The 21,562-nt window shown below is 35.9% G+C and overlaps 1 protein-coding gene across 1 annotated transcript in view; it reads right to left on the bottom strand.

Moving 5' to 3' along the window:
* The window catches only part of TTC27 (tetratricopeptide repeat domain 27), a 126,122-nt gene that overhangs the window by 78,383 nt on the left and 26,177 nt on the right, over positions 1 to 21,562 (bottom strand). The window contains exons 7-9 of the mRNA XM_051783039.1: positions 20,244 to 20,380; positions 15,213 to 15,325; positions 1,930 to 1,996 (exon numbers count right to left, since the gene is read on the bottom strand). Of these exons, the coding sequence (XP_051638999.1) occupies positions 1,930 to 1,996; positions 15,213 to 15,325; positions 20,244 to 20,380 (317 nt within the window). The remainder of the gene's footprint in view (positions 1 to 1,929; positions 1,997 to 15,212; positions 15,326 to 20,243; positions 20,381 to 21,562) is intronic.

The following is a 21,562-nucleotide window of genomic DNA, read 5'->3' as shown; positions in this document are numbered from 1 at the left end:
AAGCTGATTATCTGTCTTTCCTAGAGTATGAGCTACCTCAACTTTTTCTACTCTCCTGTAAAACCTGAAGAACATTTAAATGTTTGAAAACTCAAGTGTTAAAACAGTTAAACGCCATTGCTTGTTTTATTATACACCACTACAGGAGTACGATCTATCTTGTTCTGTTATCACAATATCACTCCATTTCATATTAAAATGATAGAATATATGGAGAAGTTATTTCAAGATTCAGGTATATGATGGTTGCTTTTCCACCCAAAAAGTACATGAACAATAGCAGGTAGTGTGAAGACTGAAGCAAGAAATATACAAAAACAGTACAGGGAATTTGGAAATTATATCTGAGAAGCAAGGCTCTGAGTTTTCACAGAAAACCATCTATTTATAATTTTATATAATGCTTTAACATGATTTTAACAACAAAAATAGTAGGGTTTGTTTTAATGAAATTATATGCATGTCTTGAAACTTTGTATGTTTGTATTAACAGTATTTTGGGGGAAAAATGGCATTGTAATAGTTTCACCATTTTTTAAAAAAACTTGCAGTACTCAGTTCACCAGTTTGGTGGGGTTTTTAATTCCTATGGGCCTTTCTATGTGTACATTTCCTGACTTTGTACGTACTGATTGTTTCTGTAATTTTTTCTTCTCCTTTGATGGCCATCATTCTTTAATATTCTTATTGGGTATTTCAATTACTACAATATGAAATGAGAGTGGAAACTCATTTTTTCTACATTTCAATTTTTTCCTGCTCTCTATTCCTACCTTTTCAGAAAACAACACAGAACAAAAGTGTACTTCAAAACAAAGTACTTTAGAAATTATATCATGAGAAAGCACTACTATCACTGTAGCAACAAACAGAAAACCTACAAAACCCAAACTGTTTTACAATTCACTCAGTTCCCTCATGCATATTTTACATGTACTGTATTAGCATAAGGACCTAAACAAACATTACTTTAAAACCAATCTATTTTACATTTATCTAATAAGATTAGGATTTTCTTTTTAACAGACTGAACTTTCTTTTACAAAAAAAACCCCAACCAAACATTACCACAGTTAACCTTGGATTACTGTCCATAGTCCTTTCACATAACTACAACTGCCAGTGATAAGATTCTACCTCAGTTGAAATCAAAGGAGTTTTTGCTAAGATCCAATAATTTACTTTTTCAGATCACTTTACTACAGCAATAAAGTCTCAGACTACAAGGCTTGGGTAGGAAAGAAAGCCCTCTTTATTGTACCCAAAGTTAAGTCTAACATTGTAGAAAGTAAGTAAAATCACAAGGCTTTCCTCCTCCACCCTCCCATCTAAAATAATGTTGAAAACCACTTAAAAGCAGAAAAGATGAAGAAAGAAGCAAATTGTGTTTTGTCTTAAGTAAAAAAAAAAATTACATTGAAAAAATACTGAGAATTTTCAAAGCTTCATTTGGAAGTTACAGAATTATTCTGCAGCAAATCAGCCACTGAACTGGGAAGAAACATGTCTAAGCAGAACATCTGATACAGACTGAGTAAATCTGATAAAATAAAGCTCAAAATCCTTTTGAACTCCACTTAAACACTGTTCAAAGAGCAGCACTTTCACAGCGTCACAGGAAGAATTTGCTGAATTAGTTATAATTCATATAGCTAATAAAAACCAAACACATTAAAAAATGTTTTGTATGTTTTCAGGTGAAATTAACATTTTTAAATGCCAAATTCTTCCTCATGATGATGGTTGAAAATCAGACAGAACTTCAGCATCACTTTAATTTCTTCAAATAAGAAAAAGTTACGGAAACATCTGAGTACAAACACGAATTTGCTTTACAAACAGGTTCCTCATTAATGTGACAGATTACTGCCTCGTACTTAAATATTAAGTGAAAACATGTTTACTATGAAGTCCAGATAAGTTACTTACTGAAGTAAAAGCCAAAAGTTCTTCTTCAGTTAATTTGTGTATTGGATTGTTCTTCTGGAAGTCTATACTGTAAAGAGAAAAATATAAAACAATGCTGATCTCATCTTTAGAATAACATTATGCAGACCACATTTTTCAAACTGGCGGAAATCTAAAGGACATTCTGGAAAACTGTAAGAATGACAAATGGGAGTATGGTATGTGCAGAAGATGACTTAGACCTAGGAGTAGTCACAGAAATAAAGAACCATTTAGAGGACTAAAATATTTTAGAGTACCTTTCCAATACTATTCTCAAGTGAAAAGTCTTACTTGGTATAAGCTTATGTGAATAATGATTTCACAAATCCTATAAAGTTTGAAATCCATTGTTTGTTTTTATAGAGATCTGTTTTCAGTTAAAATCCTATAACTAACTGAAAGCAAACTCCGCAAAGCAAAAAACTACTAATGCTGAAGGGTAATCTCAAACAAACACCACCTTTCTAGTCGCTCAAGAAATGTCACCACAGGGGTCCATCTCTCACTAACCGGCATTACCACTACCTTGTAGTATTCAAAGGGGCAAAACCAGAAGAATACACAGAGGTGAGAATGAAAACTATTTTATTCAGAGTTGGATCTGCTTACAGAGATGATAAAGAAACTTGGTTTGCAACTCTACATGGGTGGACATTCTCTTTAGACAACAGTCCACCAACACTTACAAATATACTACAAGAGATATCACCAAATCGCACAAAAAGCAACAAAGCTATAATTCAAGCTCCCTGTTAAAACCAAAGCTATCAAGTGAAAATATATCATAAGTTATACCACAGATCATCACCAAACCTTTATAATGGCCATATACATAAGCTTAAATTTATCACACTAAATTTTGCAGAAGGCTTCATATTCTAGGCTAAAATTGCAAAGATACTTACTGTGATGATAGGTTACAGATTGAAATTACACTCCCTATATTACATACCTTACTTTGGAGATAAGACTTTGCCCCAATCTAACTTTCCTTTCTTGCCATTTTATTAATTCTTCTTTGTACATACGATACAATTACCATTGCAGAAATAACGATCAATACTTTGATTAAAACCCTGTTACTAACCACAAAAATAAGATAAAGAATAGATGCCTTTTGAAAACTCAATTATCTTTAAAAAGTCATGGTGATCAAGAGAGGTTCCCAAGGACTAACAGAAAGCAAATGTCACTCCTGTCTTCAGCAAAAGTAAAAAGAAGAATCCAGGTTAGCCTCATCTCATGAAGCAGTACACCCTTGAAGCCATTTCTTAACACATGGAGGCAGCAGTCAGTAACATTCACCAAGAGAAAGCCACACCTGACCAACTTGATAATCTCTATGATGAGCTTGGTAGATTTGAGGAGAGCAGTGGGCATTGGCTATCTGAACTTCAGTAAGACTGAAAACTGTCTGAACAGACAGGTCCAGAGAGTTGTGATCAGCAGTACAAAGTGTAGTTGAAGTCCAATAACTAGTGGTGTACCACTGGGGTCAATAGAGATGTTCAACATCTTTATTAAGCATCTGGATGATGGGGCTGAGCATACCCTCAGCAAGTTTCCTGATGGCACAATATTGAGAGGAGTGGCTGATATACCAGCAGCTTATGCTACTATCCAAAGAGATCTCCACAAGCTGGAGATACAGGCTGACAGGAACCTCATGCAGTTCTGCCAAGGGAAATGCCAAGAACTGACTTTGCTGGAGCAACTTCATCAGTCCCTCCTCACCACAACCAATCTGTGTGTGATACGAAGGACAAGAAGGTGAGAGAGTAGTCTGCATGGATTTAAGGAGAAGAAACCACGTCTGAATAACCAGATAGCCTTCGATAATGAGATGACTACGTTGGTGGGCTTTATCTTGACTTTGGAAAGGTGCTTCACACTGTCTTCCATACCATCCTCATAGATAAACTGATAAAAGATAGACTAGGTAAACGCACAGCACCGTATACTGAAAACCACATGAACTGCTGTTTTCAAAGGACTATGCCAAGCAGCATGAAGTCCAGCTGGAGGACAGTGCCTAGCAGTGTATGCCAGGGATCAAATAAAGTTTGAAATCTTCATTAATGACCTTGATGACAGGACAGGATGCAAAGTCCTGCACTTAGGGAGGAATAGCCCCATGCACCAATACAGCCTGGGGGTTGATCACCCGGTACTGAGCTTGGCAGAAAAGGACCTGGGGTCTCAGTGAAAACAAAGCTGAACACGAGTCAGCAATGTGCCCTCATACCAAAGTCATCCAAAGCCTCGTGGGCTACATTAGGAAAGTCCTGCCAGCAGTCAAGGGAGGTGATCCTTCCCCTCTACTCAGTGCCCTGGTGAGACCATATCTGGGGTGCTGTCTCCAGCTCAGGCTCCTCAGTGCAAGAACAACAGGGACATATGGGAGTAAGCCCATTAATGGGCCACAAATATGGTAAATATAGGCAGGCACCTGACAAAGGGAGAGAGTGAGAAAGTTGGGATAGTTTAAGTTGGGTAAGAGAAGGCTCCAGGAGATCCTATGAGTGTGTATAAATATCTGATGGCAGAGTGAACAGGAAATCACCTGTCTCTTCTCAGTGATGCCCAATGAAGGGACAAGAAACAGTGGCCACAAACTGAAATCCAGGAAATTCTAAGAAAAAAAAAAAAAAAGAGTAAAACACATGAAGGGATTATTCACAGAGGTTGTGGTGACTCTGTTGTTGGAGATATTCAAGGCCCAATTAGACATGACTGTAAAAAGCCTGCTCTAGTTGACTGCTTCAAGCAAGGAAGTTGGACCACGTGACCTCTAGAGGTCCCCTTCAACTCTCAAAAAATTTTTTAAATTTTCATTTAATGATACTTATAGTTTCGATTTTTCAGTCTTGTATTTTGTTAACAAAAATGAAGAACAGACACTACTACTGAAAACTAGAAATAAACCTTTTTTTACATTGTACTTGAAAGTTTGTCTACATTGTATGTGTTACCAGCTATCACAACAGGGATCTCTCTTGCCATCCTATTCCAACTACCTCATGTAGAATATAAAAGGATTTATAGTTTTTCTTGTCTTTATTGTAAGGGGCTTTTCCCTTAAAAACCAATTAATTTAGTTTTCCTTTTCTTACTAAAGAATAATAAATGTAACATTTATGCTGTGTCCAGGACATACTGTAGGCTCTGAGAAACAACTAAAAGATGTGGCTGTTTAATGACTTCAAATTGTCTTCATGCTTGAGTATACTAATTAGGCTATCCATAAGCTGTGAGAGTAGAAAGGAATCAGCATAGAGAAGATTTTGAGAAATGCAGTAATTTGAAGTTTATTTACATAGTGATTGAATATCCCAATGGAACTAAGAATATGATTTTCAGTAGAGAAGCTTCCTCTGCTTTCACGTGCTTACAGTCAAAAATGGTCAAGATAGAAAAGGTAAAACACACTGATATTCTTTTGGTAAATTCTATCAAGGTGTAGCAAGAATGCACTTTGAAACTCTTAAGTTCTCTCCTATATCAGTTATCTGGCAGCTGCAGAAAAAAAAAAAGCCAGAGTGCCTGATGTATTTTGGTTTTCCCTTTGAAGACATGATATTAAGACATAATAAAAGAATTGTAAGAGTAAACAGCAAAGCATGCATGATAAGAAAAAGAAAAATTGATGCCACACAAGCATTCTTATCTCTTTATATGCCCACAAAAAGAAATAGAATTATTATCTGCACAGCAGAGTACCAAGCCTCCATCCTGATCGTATGGGTCTCTTCCAAATTCCAGCTTCATGACATGGGGAACAGAGGGAAAAAAAAACACAGGAAGAGAAAGTTCTCCCTGAAAAGCACTGCTTCAGCATTTCTAAAATGGCCCTTCTTTACGAACCACTAATATTCAACAAGCTAGAGCAGCCTAAGAATGAGCACAGACAAAACATTCAGGAAATTAAGGGATGAGTTTGAAACAAATTTTACTGTACCAGTGCAAATAGCATTTGTTCAAATTATTGTAGTCAAATACAGGTAGGCTGAGATGGAACAAAAGCATAATTACACCCCCTTCTGAGATTCAATTTCCTACTTCTATCAGGAGGTAAGATTCTTTTTCCCCTCTTTGTTCTTTTTTTTGTTTTGTTTTAGGTTTTTTTGGGGGGGGGATGTTTTGCTTTTTTTTCTAACTTAGGAGATGCCCTCTTTTAATAGTACTTTTCTTCATGCTTTTTTAGCAAACTTTCCCCAAAGTATGGAGGGGGAGGGAATGACAATGACACATGACTACAATACAGCACTGAATCAAACAAAATTGTGAGTGTGTTTACTGAATTTTCTAAAGGTATTTTTAGAAAAAGCTATCACAGAAGGTCAGTGGCATATAGGCACTAGTCTCTCCATTTATTTAAATGGTAACATCTGAATTTGTTCTATGTTATATAATAAAGAATCTAAAAGCATATCAGGTTCAGAGCTGATGATTATTCACAGCAACATAAGGCAAAAGAATAAAACGTATACATTTTTAAAAACAATTAAGAGACGTGCAAGCACAAACATCTGTATGAACTGATATAAACATAAGTATGTTGCACAAACTTGAACAGAAATTAGATAACTGCAGTTCTTTATGGTTCAAGGTTTCATGAAAAGGTTTTTTTTCATCTCTTTGATAATAACAATCCTCTGACTAATCAACCAACTTGTTTTATCCTATAACAACACAGACACTTAATAATGCAAATTGAGTGGGTGGATGAGAGAGGAAGGGCCTTAATAGACAGAATTCTTTTGGGGGGGGGGGAAATAAAAAAATTGCACATTACTGTAGGGAAGAACATGACCAGAGTAGCTTTAAGACAACAATTTCTACAGTGGAAGAAAGCTTGAGAGCTCTTTCAGCACTACAAACCTCTAAATTCAGACAAACAGTTATCTAGTATGTTCCTACAGACTTCCCATGACAGAGATTCTACACATCAGCATAAATGCTATGAAGTATGTTTCATACCACCATCAGCTTGAGCAAGCTATATAAATGTGGCCACAAGGACATACTAATTATGCTTTTGGTTGAGAAAAGGCTTCAAAAAGCAAGCCACCTCCTTTTGGTTTTGTTACATTCTGTAAAGTTGGACTGACAATAAGGAAAACTATTTTTCCTCCTTCCTGATTTAACTTGTGTGGTTCTGAATTTTGGTGAAGACTAGGGGAAAAATATTCTGTCGTATATATAATTGTTTTTTCCCTTCCTTGAGAAATTTTTTCATGCAAACAGGAAAGTAATAAAAAATTCTCTGCATCAGTTACTATTTTCCTTGTCCAATGTCAGCTGCTAGTGGAAATACTTACAGTTGGCTTGATGTAGTCAATTAAAGTCATTAAATGCTAGTCACTGATATGAATGTGACTTCAGGTAAAAAACAATAAATTTCTCTATGTATGGGGGAGAAAACAAAACAAAACAAAAGTGTAAAAAAAGGCAGCAAGAAAACTCCAAGTATTACAACAACATAACAGCAGTCAGGCAACCAGAACGTTGAGTGACGTGACCATAGCTTTCGAAAAGCATGGGTAAACAAAGGGACAGGTAAATTTTGACAAAAGTGGAACTTATTTTTCAGCATCTTAAAAATACATTGATTCAAGCGGAAAGGATGAATCCTCTTCTTATTCTAGACAGATTTTTGTCACAGTTTTTTGAAGCATATAGATGCAGTTCTTCCAGATCAAAGCAGTGCTAAAATAGATCTCTAATTTCCATTTCTGCCAAATCCATTTGAAGCTTGAAGACACATAACTACAGTAATGCAAGTATCGAAAGACAAGAGAAAAACTAAATTTTTTAAATTATTTTTCCACACTGAATCAAATCAAAGTTATATTTTGAATCTGAATCTAGATTAGAATTGTAGCTTGGTTTTAAGCATTTCTAATAACAGTGTTAGCTCTTGTCAGAGTACTTCTATGACCTGTATTTGTTCTGATTTCAAGGACAGTTTAACCAGTTCATCCCAGAGAATTTCTGGAGTTGAAATTTGAGTGAAATCTAGAACCTATTGCTGTAAGATCTATGATCTCTTAGGATTTTTCATAACAACATGAACAGAAGTCACTAATCATCACATCATTCAGCTTTGTCAGGTATTTTCTGTTCACTCTTGAATCCTGTCTTAAGGAGTTTATTGAAATAGAAGAAGGAAAGAACACAATGAGAAACAGATGTTCTTTAGGCAGGTAAAACAGAACCTTGGAGTAAGAGAATTACAGGAGAGAAAAAACTTTCTCTAACTAAAAAGCTGCAAAAGAGGTTACATGCTAAGAGATTGAGCGCTAAGTTAACAGGAACAAAGAGTATTCAGAAAAGAATTAATTTTGGAATGAAATAGCTGAAACACTGTCACAGTTTAGCCCCAGACAGTAACTAAGCAACACACATCTGCTCGCTCACTCATTCCCCCACCAGTAAAATGAATGTAAGAGAACTGGAAGAGTAAAAGTGAAGAAAACTCATGGGTTGAGAGGAATTAATTCACTGTTTTCCACCAACAGGCAGGTGTTCAGCCATCTCCAGAAAAGCAGAGCTCCATCACATGTAACACTTACTTGGGGAGACAAACACCATCTCTTCATATGTCCCTCCCTTTCTCCTCCTTTCCCCAGCTTTATACACTGACTGTGTATAAAGTTCCATATGCTATGGAATATCCCTTTGGTCAGTTGTCAGCTGTCCCGGCTGTGTCCCCTCCAAGCATTTTGTGCAGCTCCTCACTGGTAGACCATGAGATACCGAAAGGTCCTTGACTTAGGGTAAAAGTTACTAAGCAACAGCCAAACATCACTGTGGTATCAACATTATTCTTGTGCCAAATCCAAAACACAGCACTGTACCACCTACTAAGAAGAAAGTGAACTCTGTCCCAGCTGAAACCAGGACGGACGCTAAAAGCAGTGACTAAGTCTTCATTTAAAACTAACTCAGTGCCTGAAGGAAGATAAGAGACAAACAAAAATAATGCCAGCCTTTAAAACTGGTGTCAGGGGATCAGTGTAACTACTGGCTTGCAAGCATATAATCCATTGCAGGTAAGTAAGGAAAGACTATAATGAACAGGACTTGAGATACATGGACAAATACAATGCGAGTGGGGAGAGTCAGCCAGGCTTCTGTAACAAACAAACAAACAAACAAACCCCCAAAACAAAAACCCCAGACCAAAACAAAACAAAAAAAAATCAAATCCTGCATTATAAATCTGTTGGAGGCTTTCAGACAGTTTAACCAGCATGAGGATACACATAAGATGGTTGATGAAATCAACTTGGATCTCTAAGACTTTTTTCTTTTTGAGAAGTTCCTCACCAAGAAGGACTTTCAAAGAAACTTAGCATTCATATGAGATAAATGGAAATGTCTTGGCAAAGGTCAGTAACTGATTAAGAGATAGGAAATGGTATGGAGATGGTCACTGGTATAATCCTGCATAGGTTTTGTGCTGTGATCCATGTGCTCTAATATTAATAAAAAAACTGGAACAGGAGAATGTATAGCAAGGTGAGAAAACTTGCAAATGATATGACATTCTTGAAGTGGAGGTGTGAATAGACAATAAGGAGCTGCAGAAAGACCTTACAGGAAAAAGGGGTAATAAAATAAAAATGCCAAGCAATGCACAGTAGGAAACCCAGTCTCAGTGTCACAAAAAATGATAGGCTCCAATCAGACCATTTCTACTCAGGAACAACTCATTAGCCCTGCAGCTGCATAAAAACATTAGCTCAGTACTAGGCAGCTGTTAAACAGACAAATCAAAATGTGAATAATTAATTAGGAAAGCAATAGAGAACAACACACTAGGGCATATTACATTAAATATACAAATCAATAACCTAAAGTTTACATAAAATATTACATAAAGCCTTTGTCCATCCATGAATAGCACATTCTGTTCTAGACCTTTCATTTCAAAAGCAGCAATTCTGTATTGGAAAAATTTCAGAAACAGACAGCTAGAACAAGTGTTGGTTTATGATGAATAATTATGTTTTATGCCTTACAAACATCTACAAAAGGAATGTCTGACTAGGCTAGGTCTAATCAAAGAGGGACATAGCAGGGACATAGCAGACGTTTTCAAAATTGTCAGGAAGTAAGAGAGTGAAATCATTAAATTAAGCTACTGGCAACTAAAACTACCTGAAGGAGATTTTTTTGAACAGCAGACAAAATATTTAGACAGACACCTTTGCCAAAAGATGCTACTGATGCAAGAAATTTATGTGGTCTTAATGAAAGATGGCAAACATTTGAGAGATCCATTGAGGGCTGCAATGCAAACAAGTCCGATTAGGCTCAGGAGATCACTGGTCAGAGGTTGGGGAAATATTAGAGAGAAGGGAGCAACACAAATTTGCTCTGTTATTATTCACCTTTAGGTATCTTTTCTCACAGTCAATCTTGAAGTCAGAGTACAAAGTTAGATGGGTGCAGATAATTGCTGAGTTTTTGCTTGATTGTTTCCTGGCACATTAGAAAATACAAATTCAGGTTCCTCAGGTAACTGCTTAAAACTACAGCTAACCAGCATGAGATACACTGTGAAGAACAGATGGGTCAGTCTTTCCACATAGGCATTTTATGAGTATTTGCCATATTTCTATGCAGCTTTACCAGCTGTGTTAATTTTGTGAATGAAAAAGAGCCAGACCCAGCAAGTTGATCACTTTACAAGGATTTTCAAAGTCTCACAAAGGTACTTCAAGCGACTAATGTTTTTTATGTGAGCATTCTGAATAGAAGTTCATTTTCCCAGTGGAATCTCTTCATACAGTTTTATGTACTAATGCACAAGAATAAATTTTGTAGCAATTATTTTGAACAGCCATAAACTGACCATTGTGAGATAGCTATGTTGTCTGGCACCTGGAATTGGCTTGTTTAAAAAAAAATAATTTTTACTTACATGATATGTTTGCAAAGATTAACCAGTGTCAAAAAGTATTTAACAGAAAAACCTTCATCACACCTTCAAAGCTGTCCAAGATTTCATGTCATACCTTTTACTTTCATGAGACAATGTGTGTCAGCTCTGGCATTAATAACCATGGGATCCATCTTATCTAACTTTACTCATGTAAAATGTAGGCCTTTAATCTAACTAACTGCCTGTGCTTCCTTCAGAATCCATGCAAAAATACAGATAAATTCAGGGAGGGATTCAATTCATTGTAAAATAATAGCCTGAAGTTAAATGAATCACACTCTGCAGGTGCTGATTTCTCCACTGACTAGAGAACAAACATACAGCTATGATTAGATTCTCAAATTTCAAGTAGCTAAATGTTTTCCTGTTTCACCTACTCAAGTTTACTCAAGAGGTTTCCATTGCCAACACGTATACTGGGCTTTTATATATTTTTTTTAATATAATTACTCAATTGATTCAAAAGCTCATATTTGATAATTTTGTTAAAAATCCTTTAGTCCTAATGCTATTTAGTGCTTATGCAGTTGCTTCAAGTACACTTCTATAGCTCATCATGTAAACTATAAAATAGATTAATAAACAATGTACTACTGTAAAATAGAAGTTAGGCTTCCTAATTCCTTACCAGTTGAAGCCTGGTGCACAGCCTTTGACTGAACTGAGGTACCCTCCAGTATAAGGTACTATTTTGACCTGATATGATCCCTGAGAGATAGTAAAAGATGAAGAAATAACCAGCAGTGAGATATTTCTCTTTGCTTTCTTAGACTTTTCTATAGCTGTAACTAATTTCTAAAAGCTTTCCCCTTTTAAAAAATAGTGGTTCAAGTGATGAGGAGGGATTTTCTTCCCTTTATATTGAAACTTTAATATATTTTTCCATCAGCCTCCGAAAGTTTGACTTGAGGCTCTATACAAAGTCTTGGCCACAGTCTCAAGGCTTGACTATAAAATAAATTTTATACCATCATGACTAATTATTTTCATTTAAGATATCAAAAAAGCGAAACAAGCCAAGTGACATTTTTGCACCCCTGGGACTTTCTTTTAATATTTCCTTTAGATTTCATTACTACTGCAGTGAGACCATCTGAAGACACCTCTAGACGCTTTCTTCCTATACAGTAACTACAAAATCTGATTAGAGTGAAATAGGAGGCCTTTGTGTTAGCAAGGCAGACTGGGGTGCTTCTTCCCCTCCCTCTACATTTTGTTTTAACTAAAATGTCATTATCATAAGAGGTAAATGTTTCCTTTTACATTTAGTTCTGCAAATAGCATTTGGAAGAAAAGGAATTTGTAGAGAAGAAATAGGATAGCCAAACATTTTAAAGGAAAACTGCCTCAAATTACAGATACCACAAAGAACTGGCTGGGTACAGTAACCTTTGCTAGTTTTCTTAATATAAATGGATTACTGATAAACCAGTTCTTTCCTAAAATCAGTGTAACAAAGAGAAGTTTTTAAAGAAATATCTAACTGATTCAGGCTTATATATGTTATTTACAAACAGGCTTAAGCATACTGCATGAGAAATTGCTTGAATTTTTGTCAAGACAGCTGGTATGAGATATTTCCAACCTTTAAAAATATTTTATATCCTCTTAAAATGTTATTGGGGAGGAGGAGATAAAAATGTTTGCACTGCTACTGTAATAGCACTCTGTTTACCCATTTAATCATTGCAACCTACTCGAAATGAAATTTATTTTGCAGCAGGAAACATTATCTATATTCAGGGAATTCCATAGTATCCTATATAATTGTTATTACGTATTTTTCAAAAGTTGTGAGAATTTTCAGTTTGTTCTGCTGTCCACAAACATTTCCGTATGTTGCTGATTTTGACTTAACATTATTTAGATATAAAAATCTTAATTGAATTAAGGGGCATTTTTGTGACATTTGCTCTAAAACAAATATTAGTAAGCAGAGTGAAATGCATAGGAAAAAAATTTGCTTACATTTACTTTTTTTCTTTATTTGCAGGCTGCCTTTCTCCACCAAAGCAGATCAGTGTCTGAAAGTGCATTTGCATTAGGAAAAAAATCCACTGCTGACAATGGCAGTCAACAATAGAAGTCACCGGTTCAGGTCTAGCACCACCTTAAAGTATAGTCAGAACTACTCTGGAAACTTCCAGGAATTCTGAAGTCAACTCACTAATCATAAAAGGAAGCATTTACTCTACTGAACTGAAGTCCTCGCTCATGAAAGAGAAGCACAGAATCTTTTACAGCTAAGGCTTGAGAAGAATGTTTCACTAAAAAGCCAATGCTAAGTGCTTTAACATGTATATGCTTCCTTGCAAAGTGATATACCAATAGCTGGCATAGACACCAAGGGTACAGCCAGCAATCCAAGCCTAAACTCCACTCAGGCACAAGAACAGTTCTCAAAGCTGGCATCTTACTAATCTTTCTGCAACATGGCTGGATATCAAATCTTGTCTCCAACTCTGAGTGAAAGTATTTCAGTTACTTAACATTACCCCACCCATTGAATGGCATTTACTATTCCTACATAGAAGCAACACTGGATTTTGTTTCGTCAGTTTGCTTCAGTTTCTTCTTGCCTTGAGTCCTGCAAACTCCCATACCACTTGGATTATAATGTACACACACAGCTGGTAGTCAATATGGTTTCTAGCCACTATTCAGAGCATGACAGTGGTGGTTTCTAAGTGACATACTGTGATCAAGAAACCCACTGTGCAGGTAGTCAATGTAAAATTCAAATTCTACCCTTTAAAAAAAATAAAAAGAAAAAAAAGAAAAAAGAACAATAGGCAAATTAAAATTTTCTTCAGAAGTGTGGGGGCAGGAAGGATAATCTGAATATAAGACAATACTGTGTTAAAAATAAAGTGTTCATAAAAATGCTCCTCAGGAAGGGGAAGGCTTTGCCTCGACTTCAGTCAGTGCGAAAAACTAAAGTGTCTGGGCTAAGAATATATTTCAATTCACTGTTCACTCCTTGATCCTCAAACTGGGTCTAGATTTGGCCTTGAAACAAGTTTAAGACTTGAGGAATTAAGAAAATATGAAACCATGCACATACTCCACTCATGAATTCCTGATTAAAGGGCATAGCTGAAAGCACAGACATGCAACTTCACATCTGACTGGAAATATACAGCCAAGCAAGCATCTGGCTCTTCAAAAACCTGGTCTCAGAAGTGGGCATATGAAAGGCAACAATCTTCATTACTGACTTCCAATAGAATTGTTTATGGACAAGAAGGGGAAAAGTATCTGAAAATTTTGCCAAGTGGAGAGAGTGGGAAAGAGAAATATTATAACATATACTTCAGAACAAACAAACTCCCACATCACAAAGGAACAACTGTCAAAAGCTGCACTGTCAGCTTATGCCACTGAATTTTCTCACTAGGATTTTGCTGACCTAAGAAGTAGGATTCACCCACTGTTCAGCTCCTGGTTGCCTTCTGACTTGGGTAAGATATCCAAGCAGTACTGCAGATTACATCATTTTGCAACTCATATCACAGAAGTGCTTTGAGAATCCTTAATGATGAATGTTGCATCGAAGACACCAATTGACTATACATTACCTCTACATACTATAACTTCTGAAACAAATCACACACAAAAAATTGCAGGATAACTGTCATTGACTACATGACTACTGTGTCATAGAAAATAATGTTCTCCATTAGAAAAATGAGAATATTCAGCAGCAGCCAGGTTATGATCCTCAAGTCTCAAGCTGCTTTTTGTTCTTCTGTGCTGTTTCCAGAATCCATGTAGCATATAATTTCTGAAAGCCAGGAAAATAAAAAAAAAAGGAGGTGCAAAACCACGAGGACTTTGCACTAGAGCTTATAACTAGCAATGGACACTCAATTTATACAAGTATTCCCATCTGACTGAATAGCACAGCAGTGTCTTTCTTGTGGTTGATCCTCATAGGAAGCTGACAGAATCTGAAGTATGTTTCCAAAATCTACCAAAGTGCCATCACTATATGCTAGCTAATCACAGCTGACATTTGAAACAGAACTAATCTGAGGCACAAAGAATATAATGCTTTTTAAGCATAAAACAACAATACATCAATTAATGAAATATTGCTGAAATTCTGAACTGGACACTAATGTTCACACTGAGATAACTGAAAATGCTATCCACGTATGGTGCAAATCTTTTAGTATTTTAGCCAGACTATATAATAAGGAAGGGAATAAAGTCCCATCAACTCACCATTTCATTATTTCATTGTCACAATGATTCATGCAGTTGTTTTTTTAAAGTAACTAAACTAAGTTAGTTTATACTAACTTACCATATTCCAAGGATTACAGCAAGCTCTTCTGCACACAAATCAGGTATCTGGTACTGATCAGCATCTGCTAATTTTATCTCATTTAGCACTGTGTCATCATTTAAATCAAAATTCTGTTGGAAGAGAAAAAATATTTTAAAATAGATAAAAACAGTTATAGAGAAATTTATGCCTTCAAAATATGAAAAAAGATAGATTTGTCTGAAAAAGGATAATACTACCATTACAGAAAGAGAGAGGGGAAAGTAATCTACCATAATTATGATTGAATAACTAAATAATTAAGCCACTACAAGGAAGTATCATCCAACACACTTTTGCTACAAATATACTGATTCTCATGCAGAAAGAACAGCATTTAGAGCAACTCCAAGGTTACCTAATATTGATTTTCTATTTAAACAAGGGCTGAAGGCAGTTTTCCTTCTCGAACTGTTGCTTATAGAATTATCAACAATTTCATCCTCTATTACATGTATACTCAGACAAGCTGAAACAGATTACTGTTATGGTCATTAATGCAGGCTTTCAGGCTTTGCAGGCTTTCCCATGGACCTCTGGGAATCGAAGAATTTCTTTTTAAGTATCAGCAAAGCCCAACTACATAAAGCATACCTTCTGCCAGTACAGGTATATTCCTTACACAGAGGATTTTTTCTTTTTAAAAGGAGTTTGATACTAAAAAAACATAGTCTGAAAAATCTTCCCCAAGCCAGCACCTCCAGCTACTTTATTCTGGCAAAGGCAAGAAGGGGTATTCTGAAAACGTTTGCTCCTGCACAAGTAGTTATGAATTTCCATAAAACTTCCTCTGGAACACACCTTTTATTTAAAGAGTATTTAATTTAACTTTTACAAAAAAATATGCTACCTGAAGTTCATTGTCTGTCACTTAACTTGAAGGAGAAAGTAATAAAATCTATGGCTGAAAAGTGTAAATTACTATGTTCATAGGATTTGTGTTTGCTTTGAAACAACAAAAGATTCCTTTGGCTGCAAGCAAAGAGGAGGTAGCTGTAATACTATTTCTCTTTCCCTTGAAAAACAAAAAATACCAAAAAAAAAAACCCACCAACAAAACAATTGGTCCTGAAATCAATTATCATACTACTGGGTAGTTTTTAGAATCTATTAAAAACAGATAATGGATTTATATTAACAGTCTTCCAAATTTCCTATTAATTTCCCTTCAATGTCCTAGTAGTAGCTGCTTCTCATTTATATCTTCCATTGGCAAGCTCAAAATGAATGTCCACGGAAGAACAAAGAACAAACAGGAATGCTTTGAAGTGGGTTATCTGCATTCATCACCAGTATTTTATCACTATATAAAGGAAACTAAACTGTGATTTGACAGAGAACGTGAAGAAAATAAGCTTATTTTATTTAAGGGGTAAAGAAGATATTAGCACTCTCGCATATTGATTACCATAATTTTCTTCTCTTCCTACATTAGCATATATAAGGATTATCTACCACTTCCAGACGAAAACTGTTTTAGAACTAGTATAATGATACCACTTCATTAGGTGTAACATAAGTTACAATGTAATTTACACGGCAATCAGTTAAAAATTTCCACCTTCACATCTACATAATGTTTAAAATCTAACCAGTACAAACAGCACTAATTGCTTTAGCTTCACCAGAATATCAACTCCCTGAATTCTACTGCAATTGTATGCCAGAGTTTTCAGCATGATTTCCATTCCTAGATTTAAAAACGTTCCTAATTCCCCCAAAACATAAAAACAGCTCTGAATTTTTTAAAACTAATCAAACTATTTTAACATGCCGCTTCTTATTAAGAGTCCTTATGCATCACCTCAAGTCTGAGGCTTTCCTTTCGGAGAAACCGACCTGGGAGCAAAGTTTTGGATTCGCAATCTCAAATACTTATTTTCAAATGCAAATAATTTTCCTTGCAGTGTCATCTGAAATAACATAATTGCTAAGCACTAGAGGGAAGCACAAAGCCTTTGACCTGAAATCAGCCCAGCTACCAGTCCAACAATTGGACACATTATTATTTTGATTGTATTTTAAAGGAATTAAATTACTTGCCACTTAATAGCAAAATAACTTTTTTGGTCTTCCTACGAACAAGAGTAGGGGAAGAACTTTAGGACCACAGAAGTAAGCACTGCAAAACAGGAGTTGAAAATTAGGTGTGACCAGTCCAAGTTGGCCTTTTTCCAAACTGTCAGAGTTATAATTCTCTTAGGAATTTTTCCACTCATCCAGGACAAATCCTATCTTGAGACAAGTAGAGTATTTTCCTTTATCTGCAAATGGCAGATGTAAAATAAGAACACTGGAGAGATTTGGAAGAAAATTTCCCTGTTACAATTTTGCAGCATGATCACAGGCTTTTTAGCTTTCCATATGTATACGTTAATTCTCTGGAGGTTCTCAGCACCTGAGAAGACTTGGCTTCTATGCATTTGCCGTGAACAGTCTTTTAAAAGTATACCACAAGTATCCTCCCTAAAGTTAAGAAGGGATGCCAGGATGATTGTCCCAGTTAGAACAGCTGGGACCAGTTCATCACTGGATGGGTGTAACCCAAAACTGTGTATTCTATAGCCTTCCATGCCATTTCCCAGAAATTGTTATCAATAGACTATTTACACCACCTGCCCAGAGCAGCCTGACTCCTCAGGCTATAAACTGGGTGTTAAGAGGCCTGCGAGATAGGAGGGTGCCCCTTGTCCTCACACCCACTGTGGAACTCCCTGCCCTGAGGGAAGTACTGGGCATTCCTGCCTGAACTGGAGGATGTATAATCTTGGAGTCTTGGAACCTTTTTTTAACCACTCATGGGATCCAAAGGAAGACTGCAACCACCACTTCTCAACCAGACTGCAGACCACCACTCTTGACCAGACTGCAACAGCACTCTCACCAACAGGTTTTCCCCTCTCCTTTTCCTTTGGACTCAGGGGGCCCAAAGAACACCACTCTGTTCATGCCCCAGGGTGCTGGGTTATACATTTGGGTTTTGTGGGTTAAAACCAATTGTTTGTCTGTATAATCGTACTTATTGTATTATTTTATTAAATTGTTATTCTGACTTATAATCTCTCTTTTGAGTTGGGTTCATTTCCCCTACTGGTTTACCTTTAAACCAATGATCTTGGCCGGTTTTGGTAGAAGGAAAATAGCATTACCTCCAATTTTAGCTAAAAGAACTTCAAGATACAGTCAAGGCCGACGAATTTGAGATCAGACTTGGCAAAAGAAATGTTAGGATTCATCATTAAAGTTAATTACACTACATTGACAAACTACATTAATAAGTTGTGCTTTGATACTTTAATTGGTAATTCAGCGCACACACGAAGAACCTACTTAGGCAAAACTGGTCCAATACCTGTGACAAAACATTCACAAGTTAATAAAATGTCTGAACTTGAAATATCTCAGGTTTTCCTCAAATCAGCACACAGTTCCAATACAAGATTTTCTAGAATTTGGTACAGTCAAGATGCAGAAATAAAAGGCTGTAATTTTTCTTCCCCCAGAAATAGGCTGTGGGAACAAAAAGCCCAACTTTTTTTAATGGGGAGCCTGACTAACCTATGACAGAATTATATGCCGCAGCACTCAGACTTGCACAAAACTCAACTCCCTCCCTGCAGCCAAAACCTCTCAACTCGTTTCCAGCACCATGTTTTTACTTTTCCAAAAGAGTGGATATCCTTACTTTCTCTAGCATTATTTTCAAGCTACATTCAGTAAAATTTTAGTAGATAACATAGCATAACTAATTTATAAAGGTTCCAAATACCCCAGTTTTCTTTCTCAAACCCTCTGCTAAACTTACTTCAGAAGCTCTGCATCTGTTCACTAAAAGGACACAGTACTTGATTAACAAAATATTTCATTCCTGGTTATATCTACAGCCTAAAACAGTGTTGTCATTTTTATTGAAATGATGTAATTATTTTATTCCAAATTAATTTAATTAATTTAATTAATTTATTCCCTATTAGAAGTAGACTACAAAGGCAAATTCTTCAGAGAAAGTGGCAACTGGAAAAAAACAGTCATAAAATACCCCAGTTAGGGATTCTGAGAACAATGCATCCTGTCATTGAGTTCTAGGTAAGTTGTACCTAAAGTCAATAACTGAGTCAGTCATTCACCAAGCAGCCTCCCCTGAGCTCTCACTATCCTATAATGGGTTGCTATACATAGTTCTGTCATAAGCGTAAGTTGTTACATTTGTGTAATCAATCTCTTTTCATTAAATCAAAGGCAACACTAAGGACATACTAATGGACAAACAAAAAAAAAATCTAGGATAGTCTCCTAAGATATTTATGTACTCAATTTAGGAGTATTGTCAATTTTTTTGCTTAAGAGCCCTGCTTGACCCGGAAGTCTATCAAGGCAACTTTTTTTAATAAAGTCTTTCCAATTTGAAGTATAAACTTTGGACCATAATGCCTCAATTTATCTCTGGCTTCTTTAAAGAGGTGAAATAACTTTAAATGTCCTTACAAAGGAAAACTGCCATCCTAAAACAATTCAGTGGTTCTTGAGCAATTTATAATTGAAATCATCATACATACCCCTAAGATAAGTAGGACCAAGTCACGTAATTCACGCCATAGGAATAACTAGACCAATTTCCTATCTCTGCACTGTAACTGAATACATCTGTCAGCCCATAGGGATCTGTGCATTTCTGTGATGCCTTGCAGGCTATTTTGAAAATCTGCCTCTCACCTGTTTTCCCAGTTCCATCATTCTTAGTCACTAAAAATTAATTCATAAACTGTAGAGGACCATATTTTCAAACATGCTTTTAGTTGAGTAGCCACATCTGTCTTGCAGATGTTCATGTGTTGTTTTACCCCATGTCCTTTAATATTAGGCAAATTACTGCCCAACAGCTTTTCCACAAACTTTCAGAAATCCCAAGTAAGTTTCTCCTAAACATGACACTCTTTTTTCACTTGAAGACACCCAAGAAAAGCTTCAGAACATTTTAAGAAATTAAAGCAATTCTTCTCAGATACATACTATTGTTAAGTTTTCTAGAGGTGTTGGAGCAGGACTTAGTTCACTGTGAGGAAGGATGAATTCATCTGTTCTTTGGACATCCAAAATAAGCTGTGCAACGTATTTCTCTTGAAACCGTGTTCTCTTCCCCAAAGCACCTACAGAAAATATGTTTACATTAATGAACACTAAAAACCAGTAATCTGATAACATACGAGAAAGTTGCTAACAAAAAAAAACCCAAACAAAAGAGAGAAATACACTGAGAATTAACCTATGAAATTTAGCAGTGGTTTAACTCTGCTTGACCTCTTTCAGTGAACTATGTGTTCTCACTGCTAGCTAAGACATACAAAGAAATACGTTACAAACATACAAACACAGCTATATAGGTCTTGCAAAGCTGCTTTTTAGTTAAATTCCTCGTAACCTAGCATATTGAAAGCTCACAGTCATCAGGTTTCATCAGTTCCCTGCTTATTCCCAAGCAGTAAACCAAAAACAATTTTTCCATTTGATTGCTAAAAGTTAATGACTACATGGACACATTTAGGCAAATGACAATCCCATCATATCTTTCAGGCCACCATTTGAAATATTTCAAATCTTCATTTGAAGACTTAGCTCTTTGAAGAAGGATCACAAACATGACATTACCATAATATGGCAGATAAGATACTATGAAAGTAATATTAGGGAATGGAACAGTGAACCAATGAAGGTTGTATAATGAATTAATCAATATTGAGAATGCACAATGTAAATTCTTGTATGTTATTTCTTTAGTTCTTTACTACACTCTATGACAATTTTTATTAGTTTTTAGGGAAGCACTTGATATTTATAGTAAATTGTAAAGGAAAACATGTCTGTTCTTCCTCTCTTAGTAACTTGTTTGTGAAATGCAATCAGAGAAATCAAAAAATAAGTTCAGGACAGTAACTTAAAATACCAGAATTTTAACCAGAGCCAAAATGAAGCTAAAAATTACTCTCTAAAATTTGGAGGTTTGCTTGTATATTATTACTGTGATAAAATGCTCAGAGAGTGCGAACTGTGAAAGTCAAATAACAGAAATGGAGGAATGATGCTAATCCACTGCTGCTTTTGCAGAACTAATTTAGATCAAGTAAAGTTCTTTATTTGATTATAATTTTGAAAAACTTTCAGTATATAAAATCTATGAGGTGAAGATGACTGACTGCTCATGTGACAATGTCCTGAAGATGAGGCCATCATCTGTAAGAATCACCTGGTAGAGGCACTGAAATAGCAATCACCCACTTTTCTTACTGAAAGTAAAAACAGACTATCTTTACTAGACTATCTTTACCCAGAAA

The sequence above is a fragment of the Manacus candei genome, unplaced genomic scaffold (genome assembly GCF_025592945.1).
Source record: "Manacus candei isolate 608988 ecotype Guabito, Panama unplaced genomic scaffold, ASM2559294v1 h1tg000017l, whole genome shotgun sequence".
Taxonomy (NCBI): domain Eukaryota; kingdom Metazoa; phylum Chordata; class Aves; order Passeriformes; family Pipridae; genus Manacus; species Manacus candei.
This window is presented reverse-complemented; position numbering and strand designations above follow the sequence as displayed.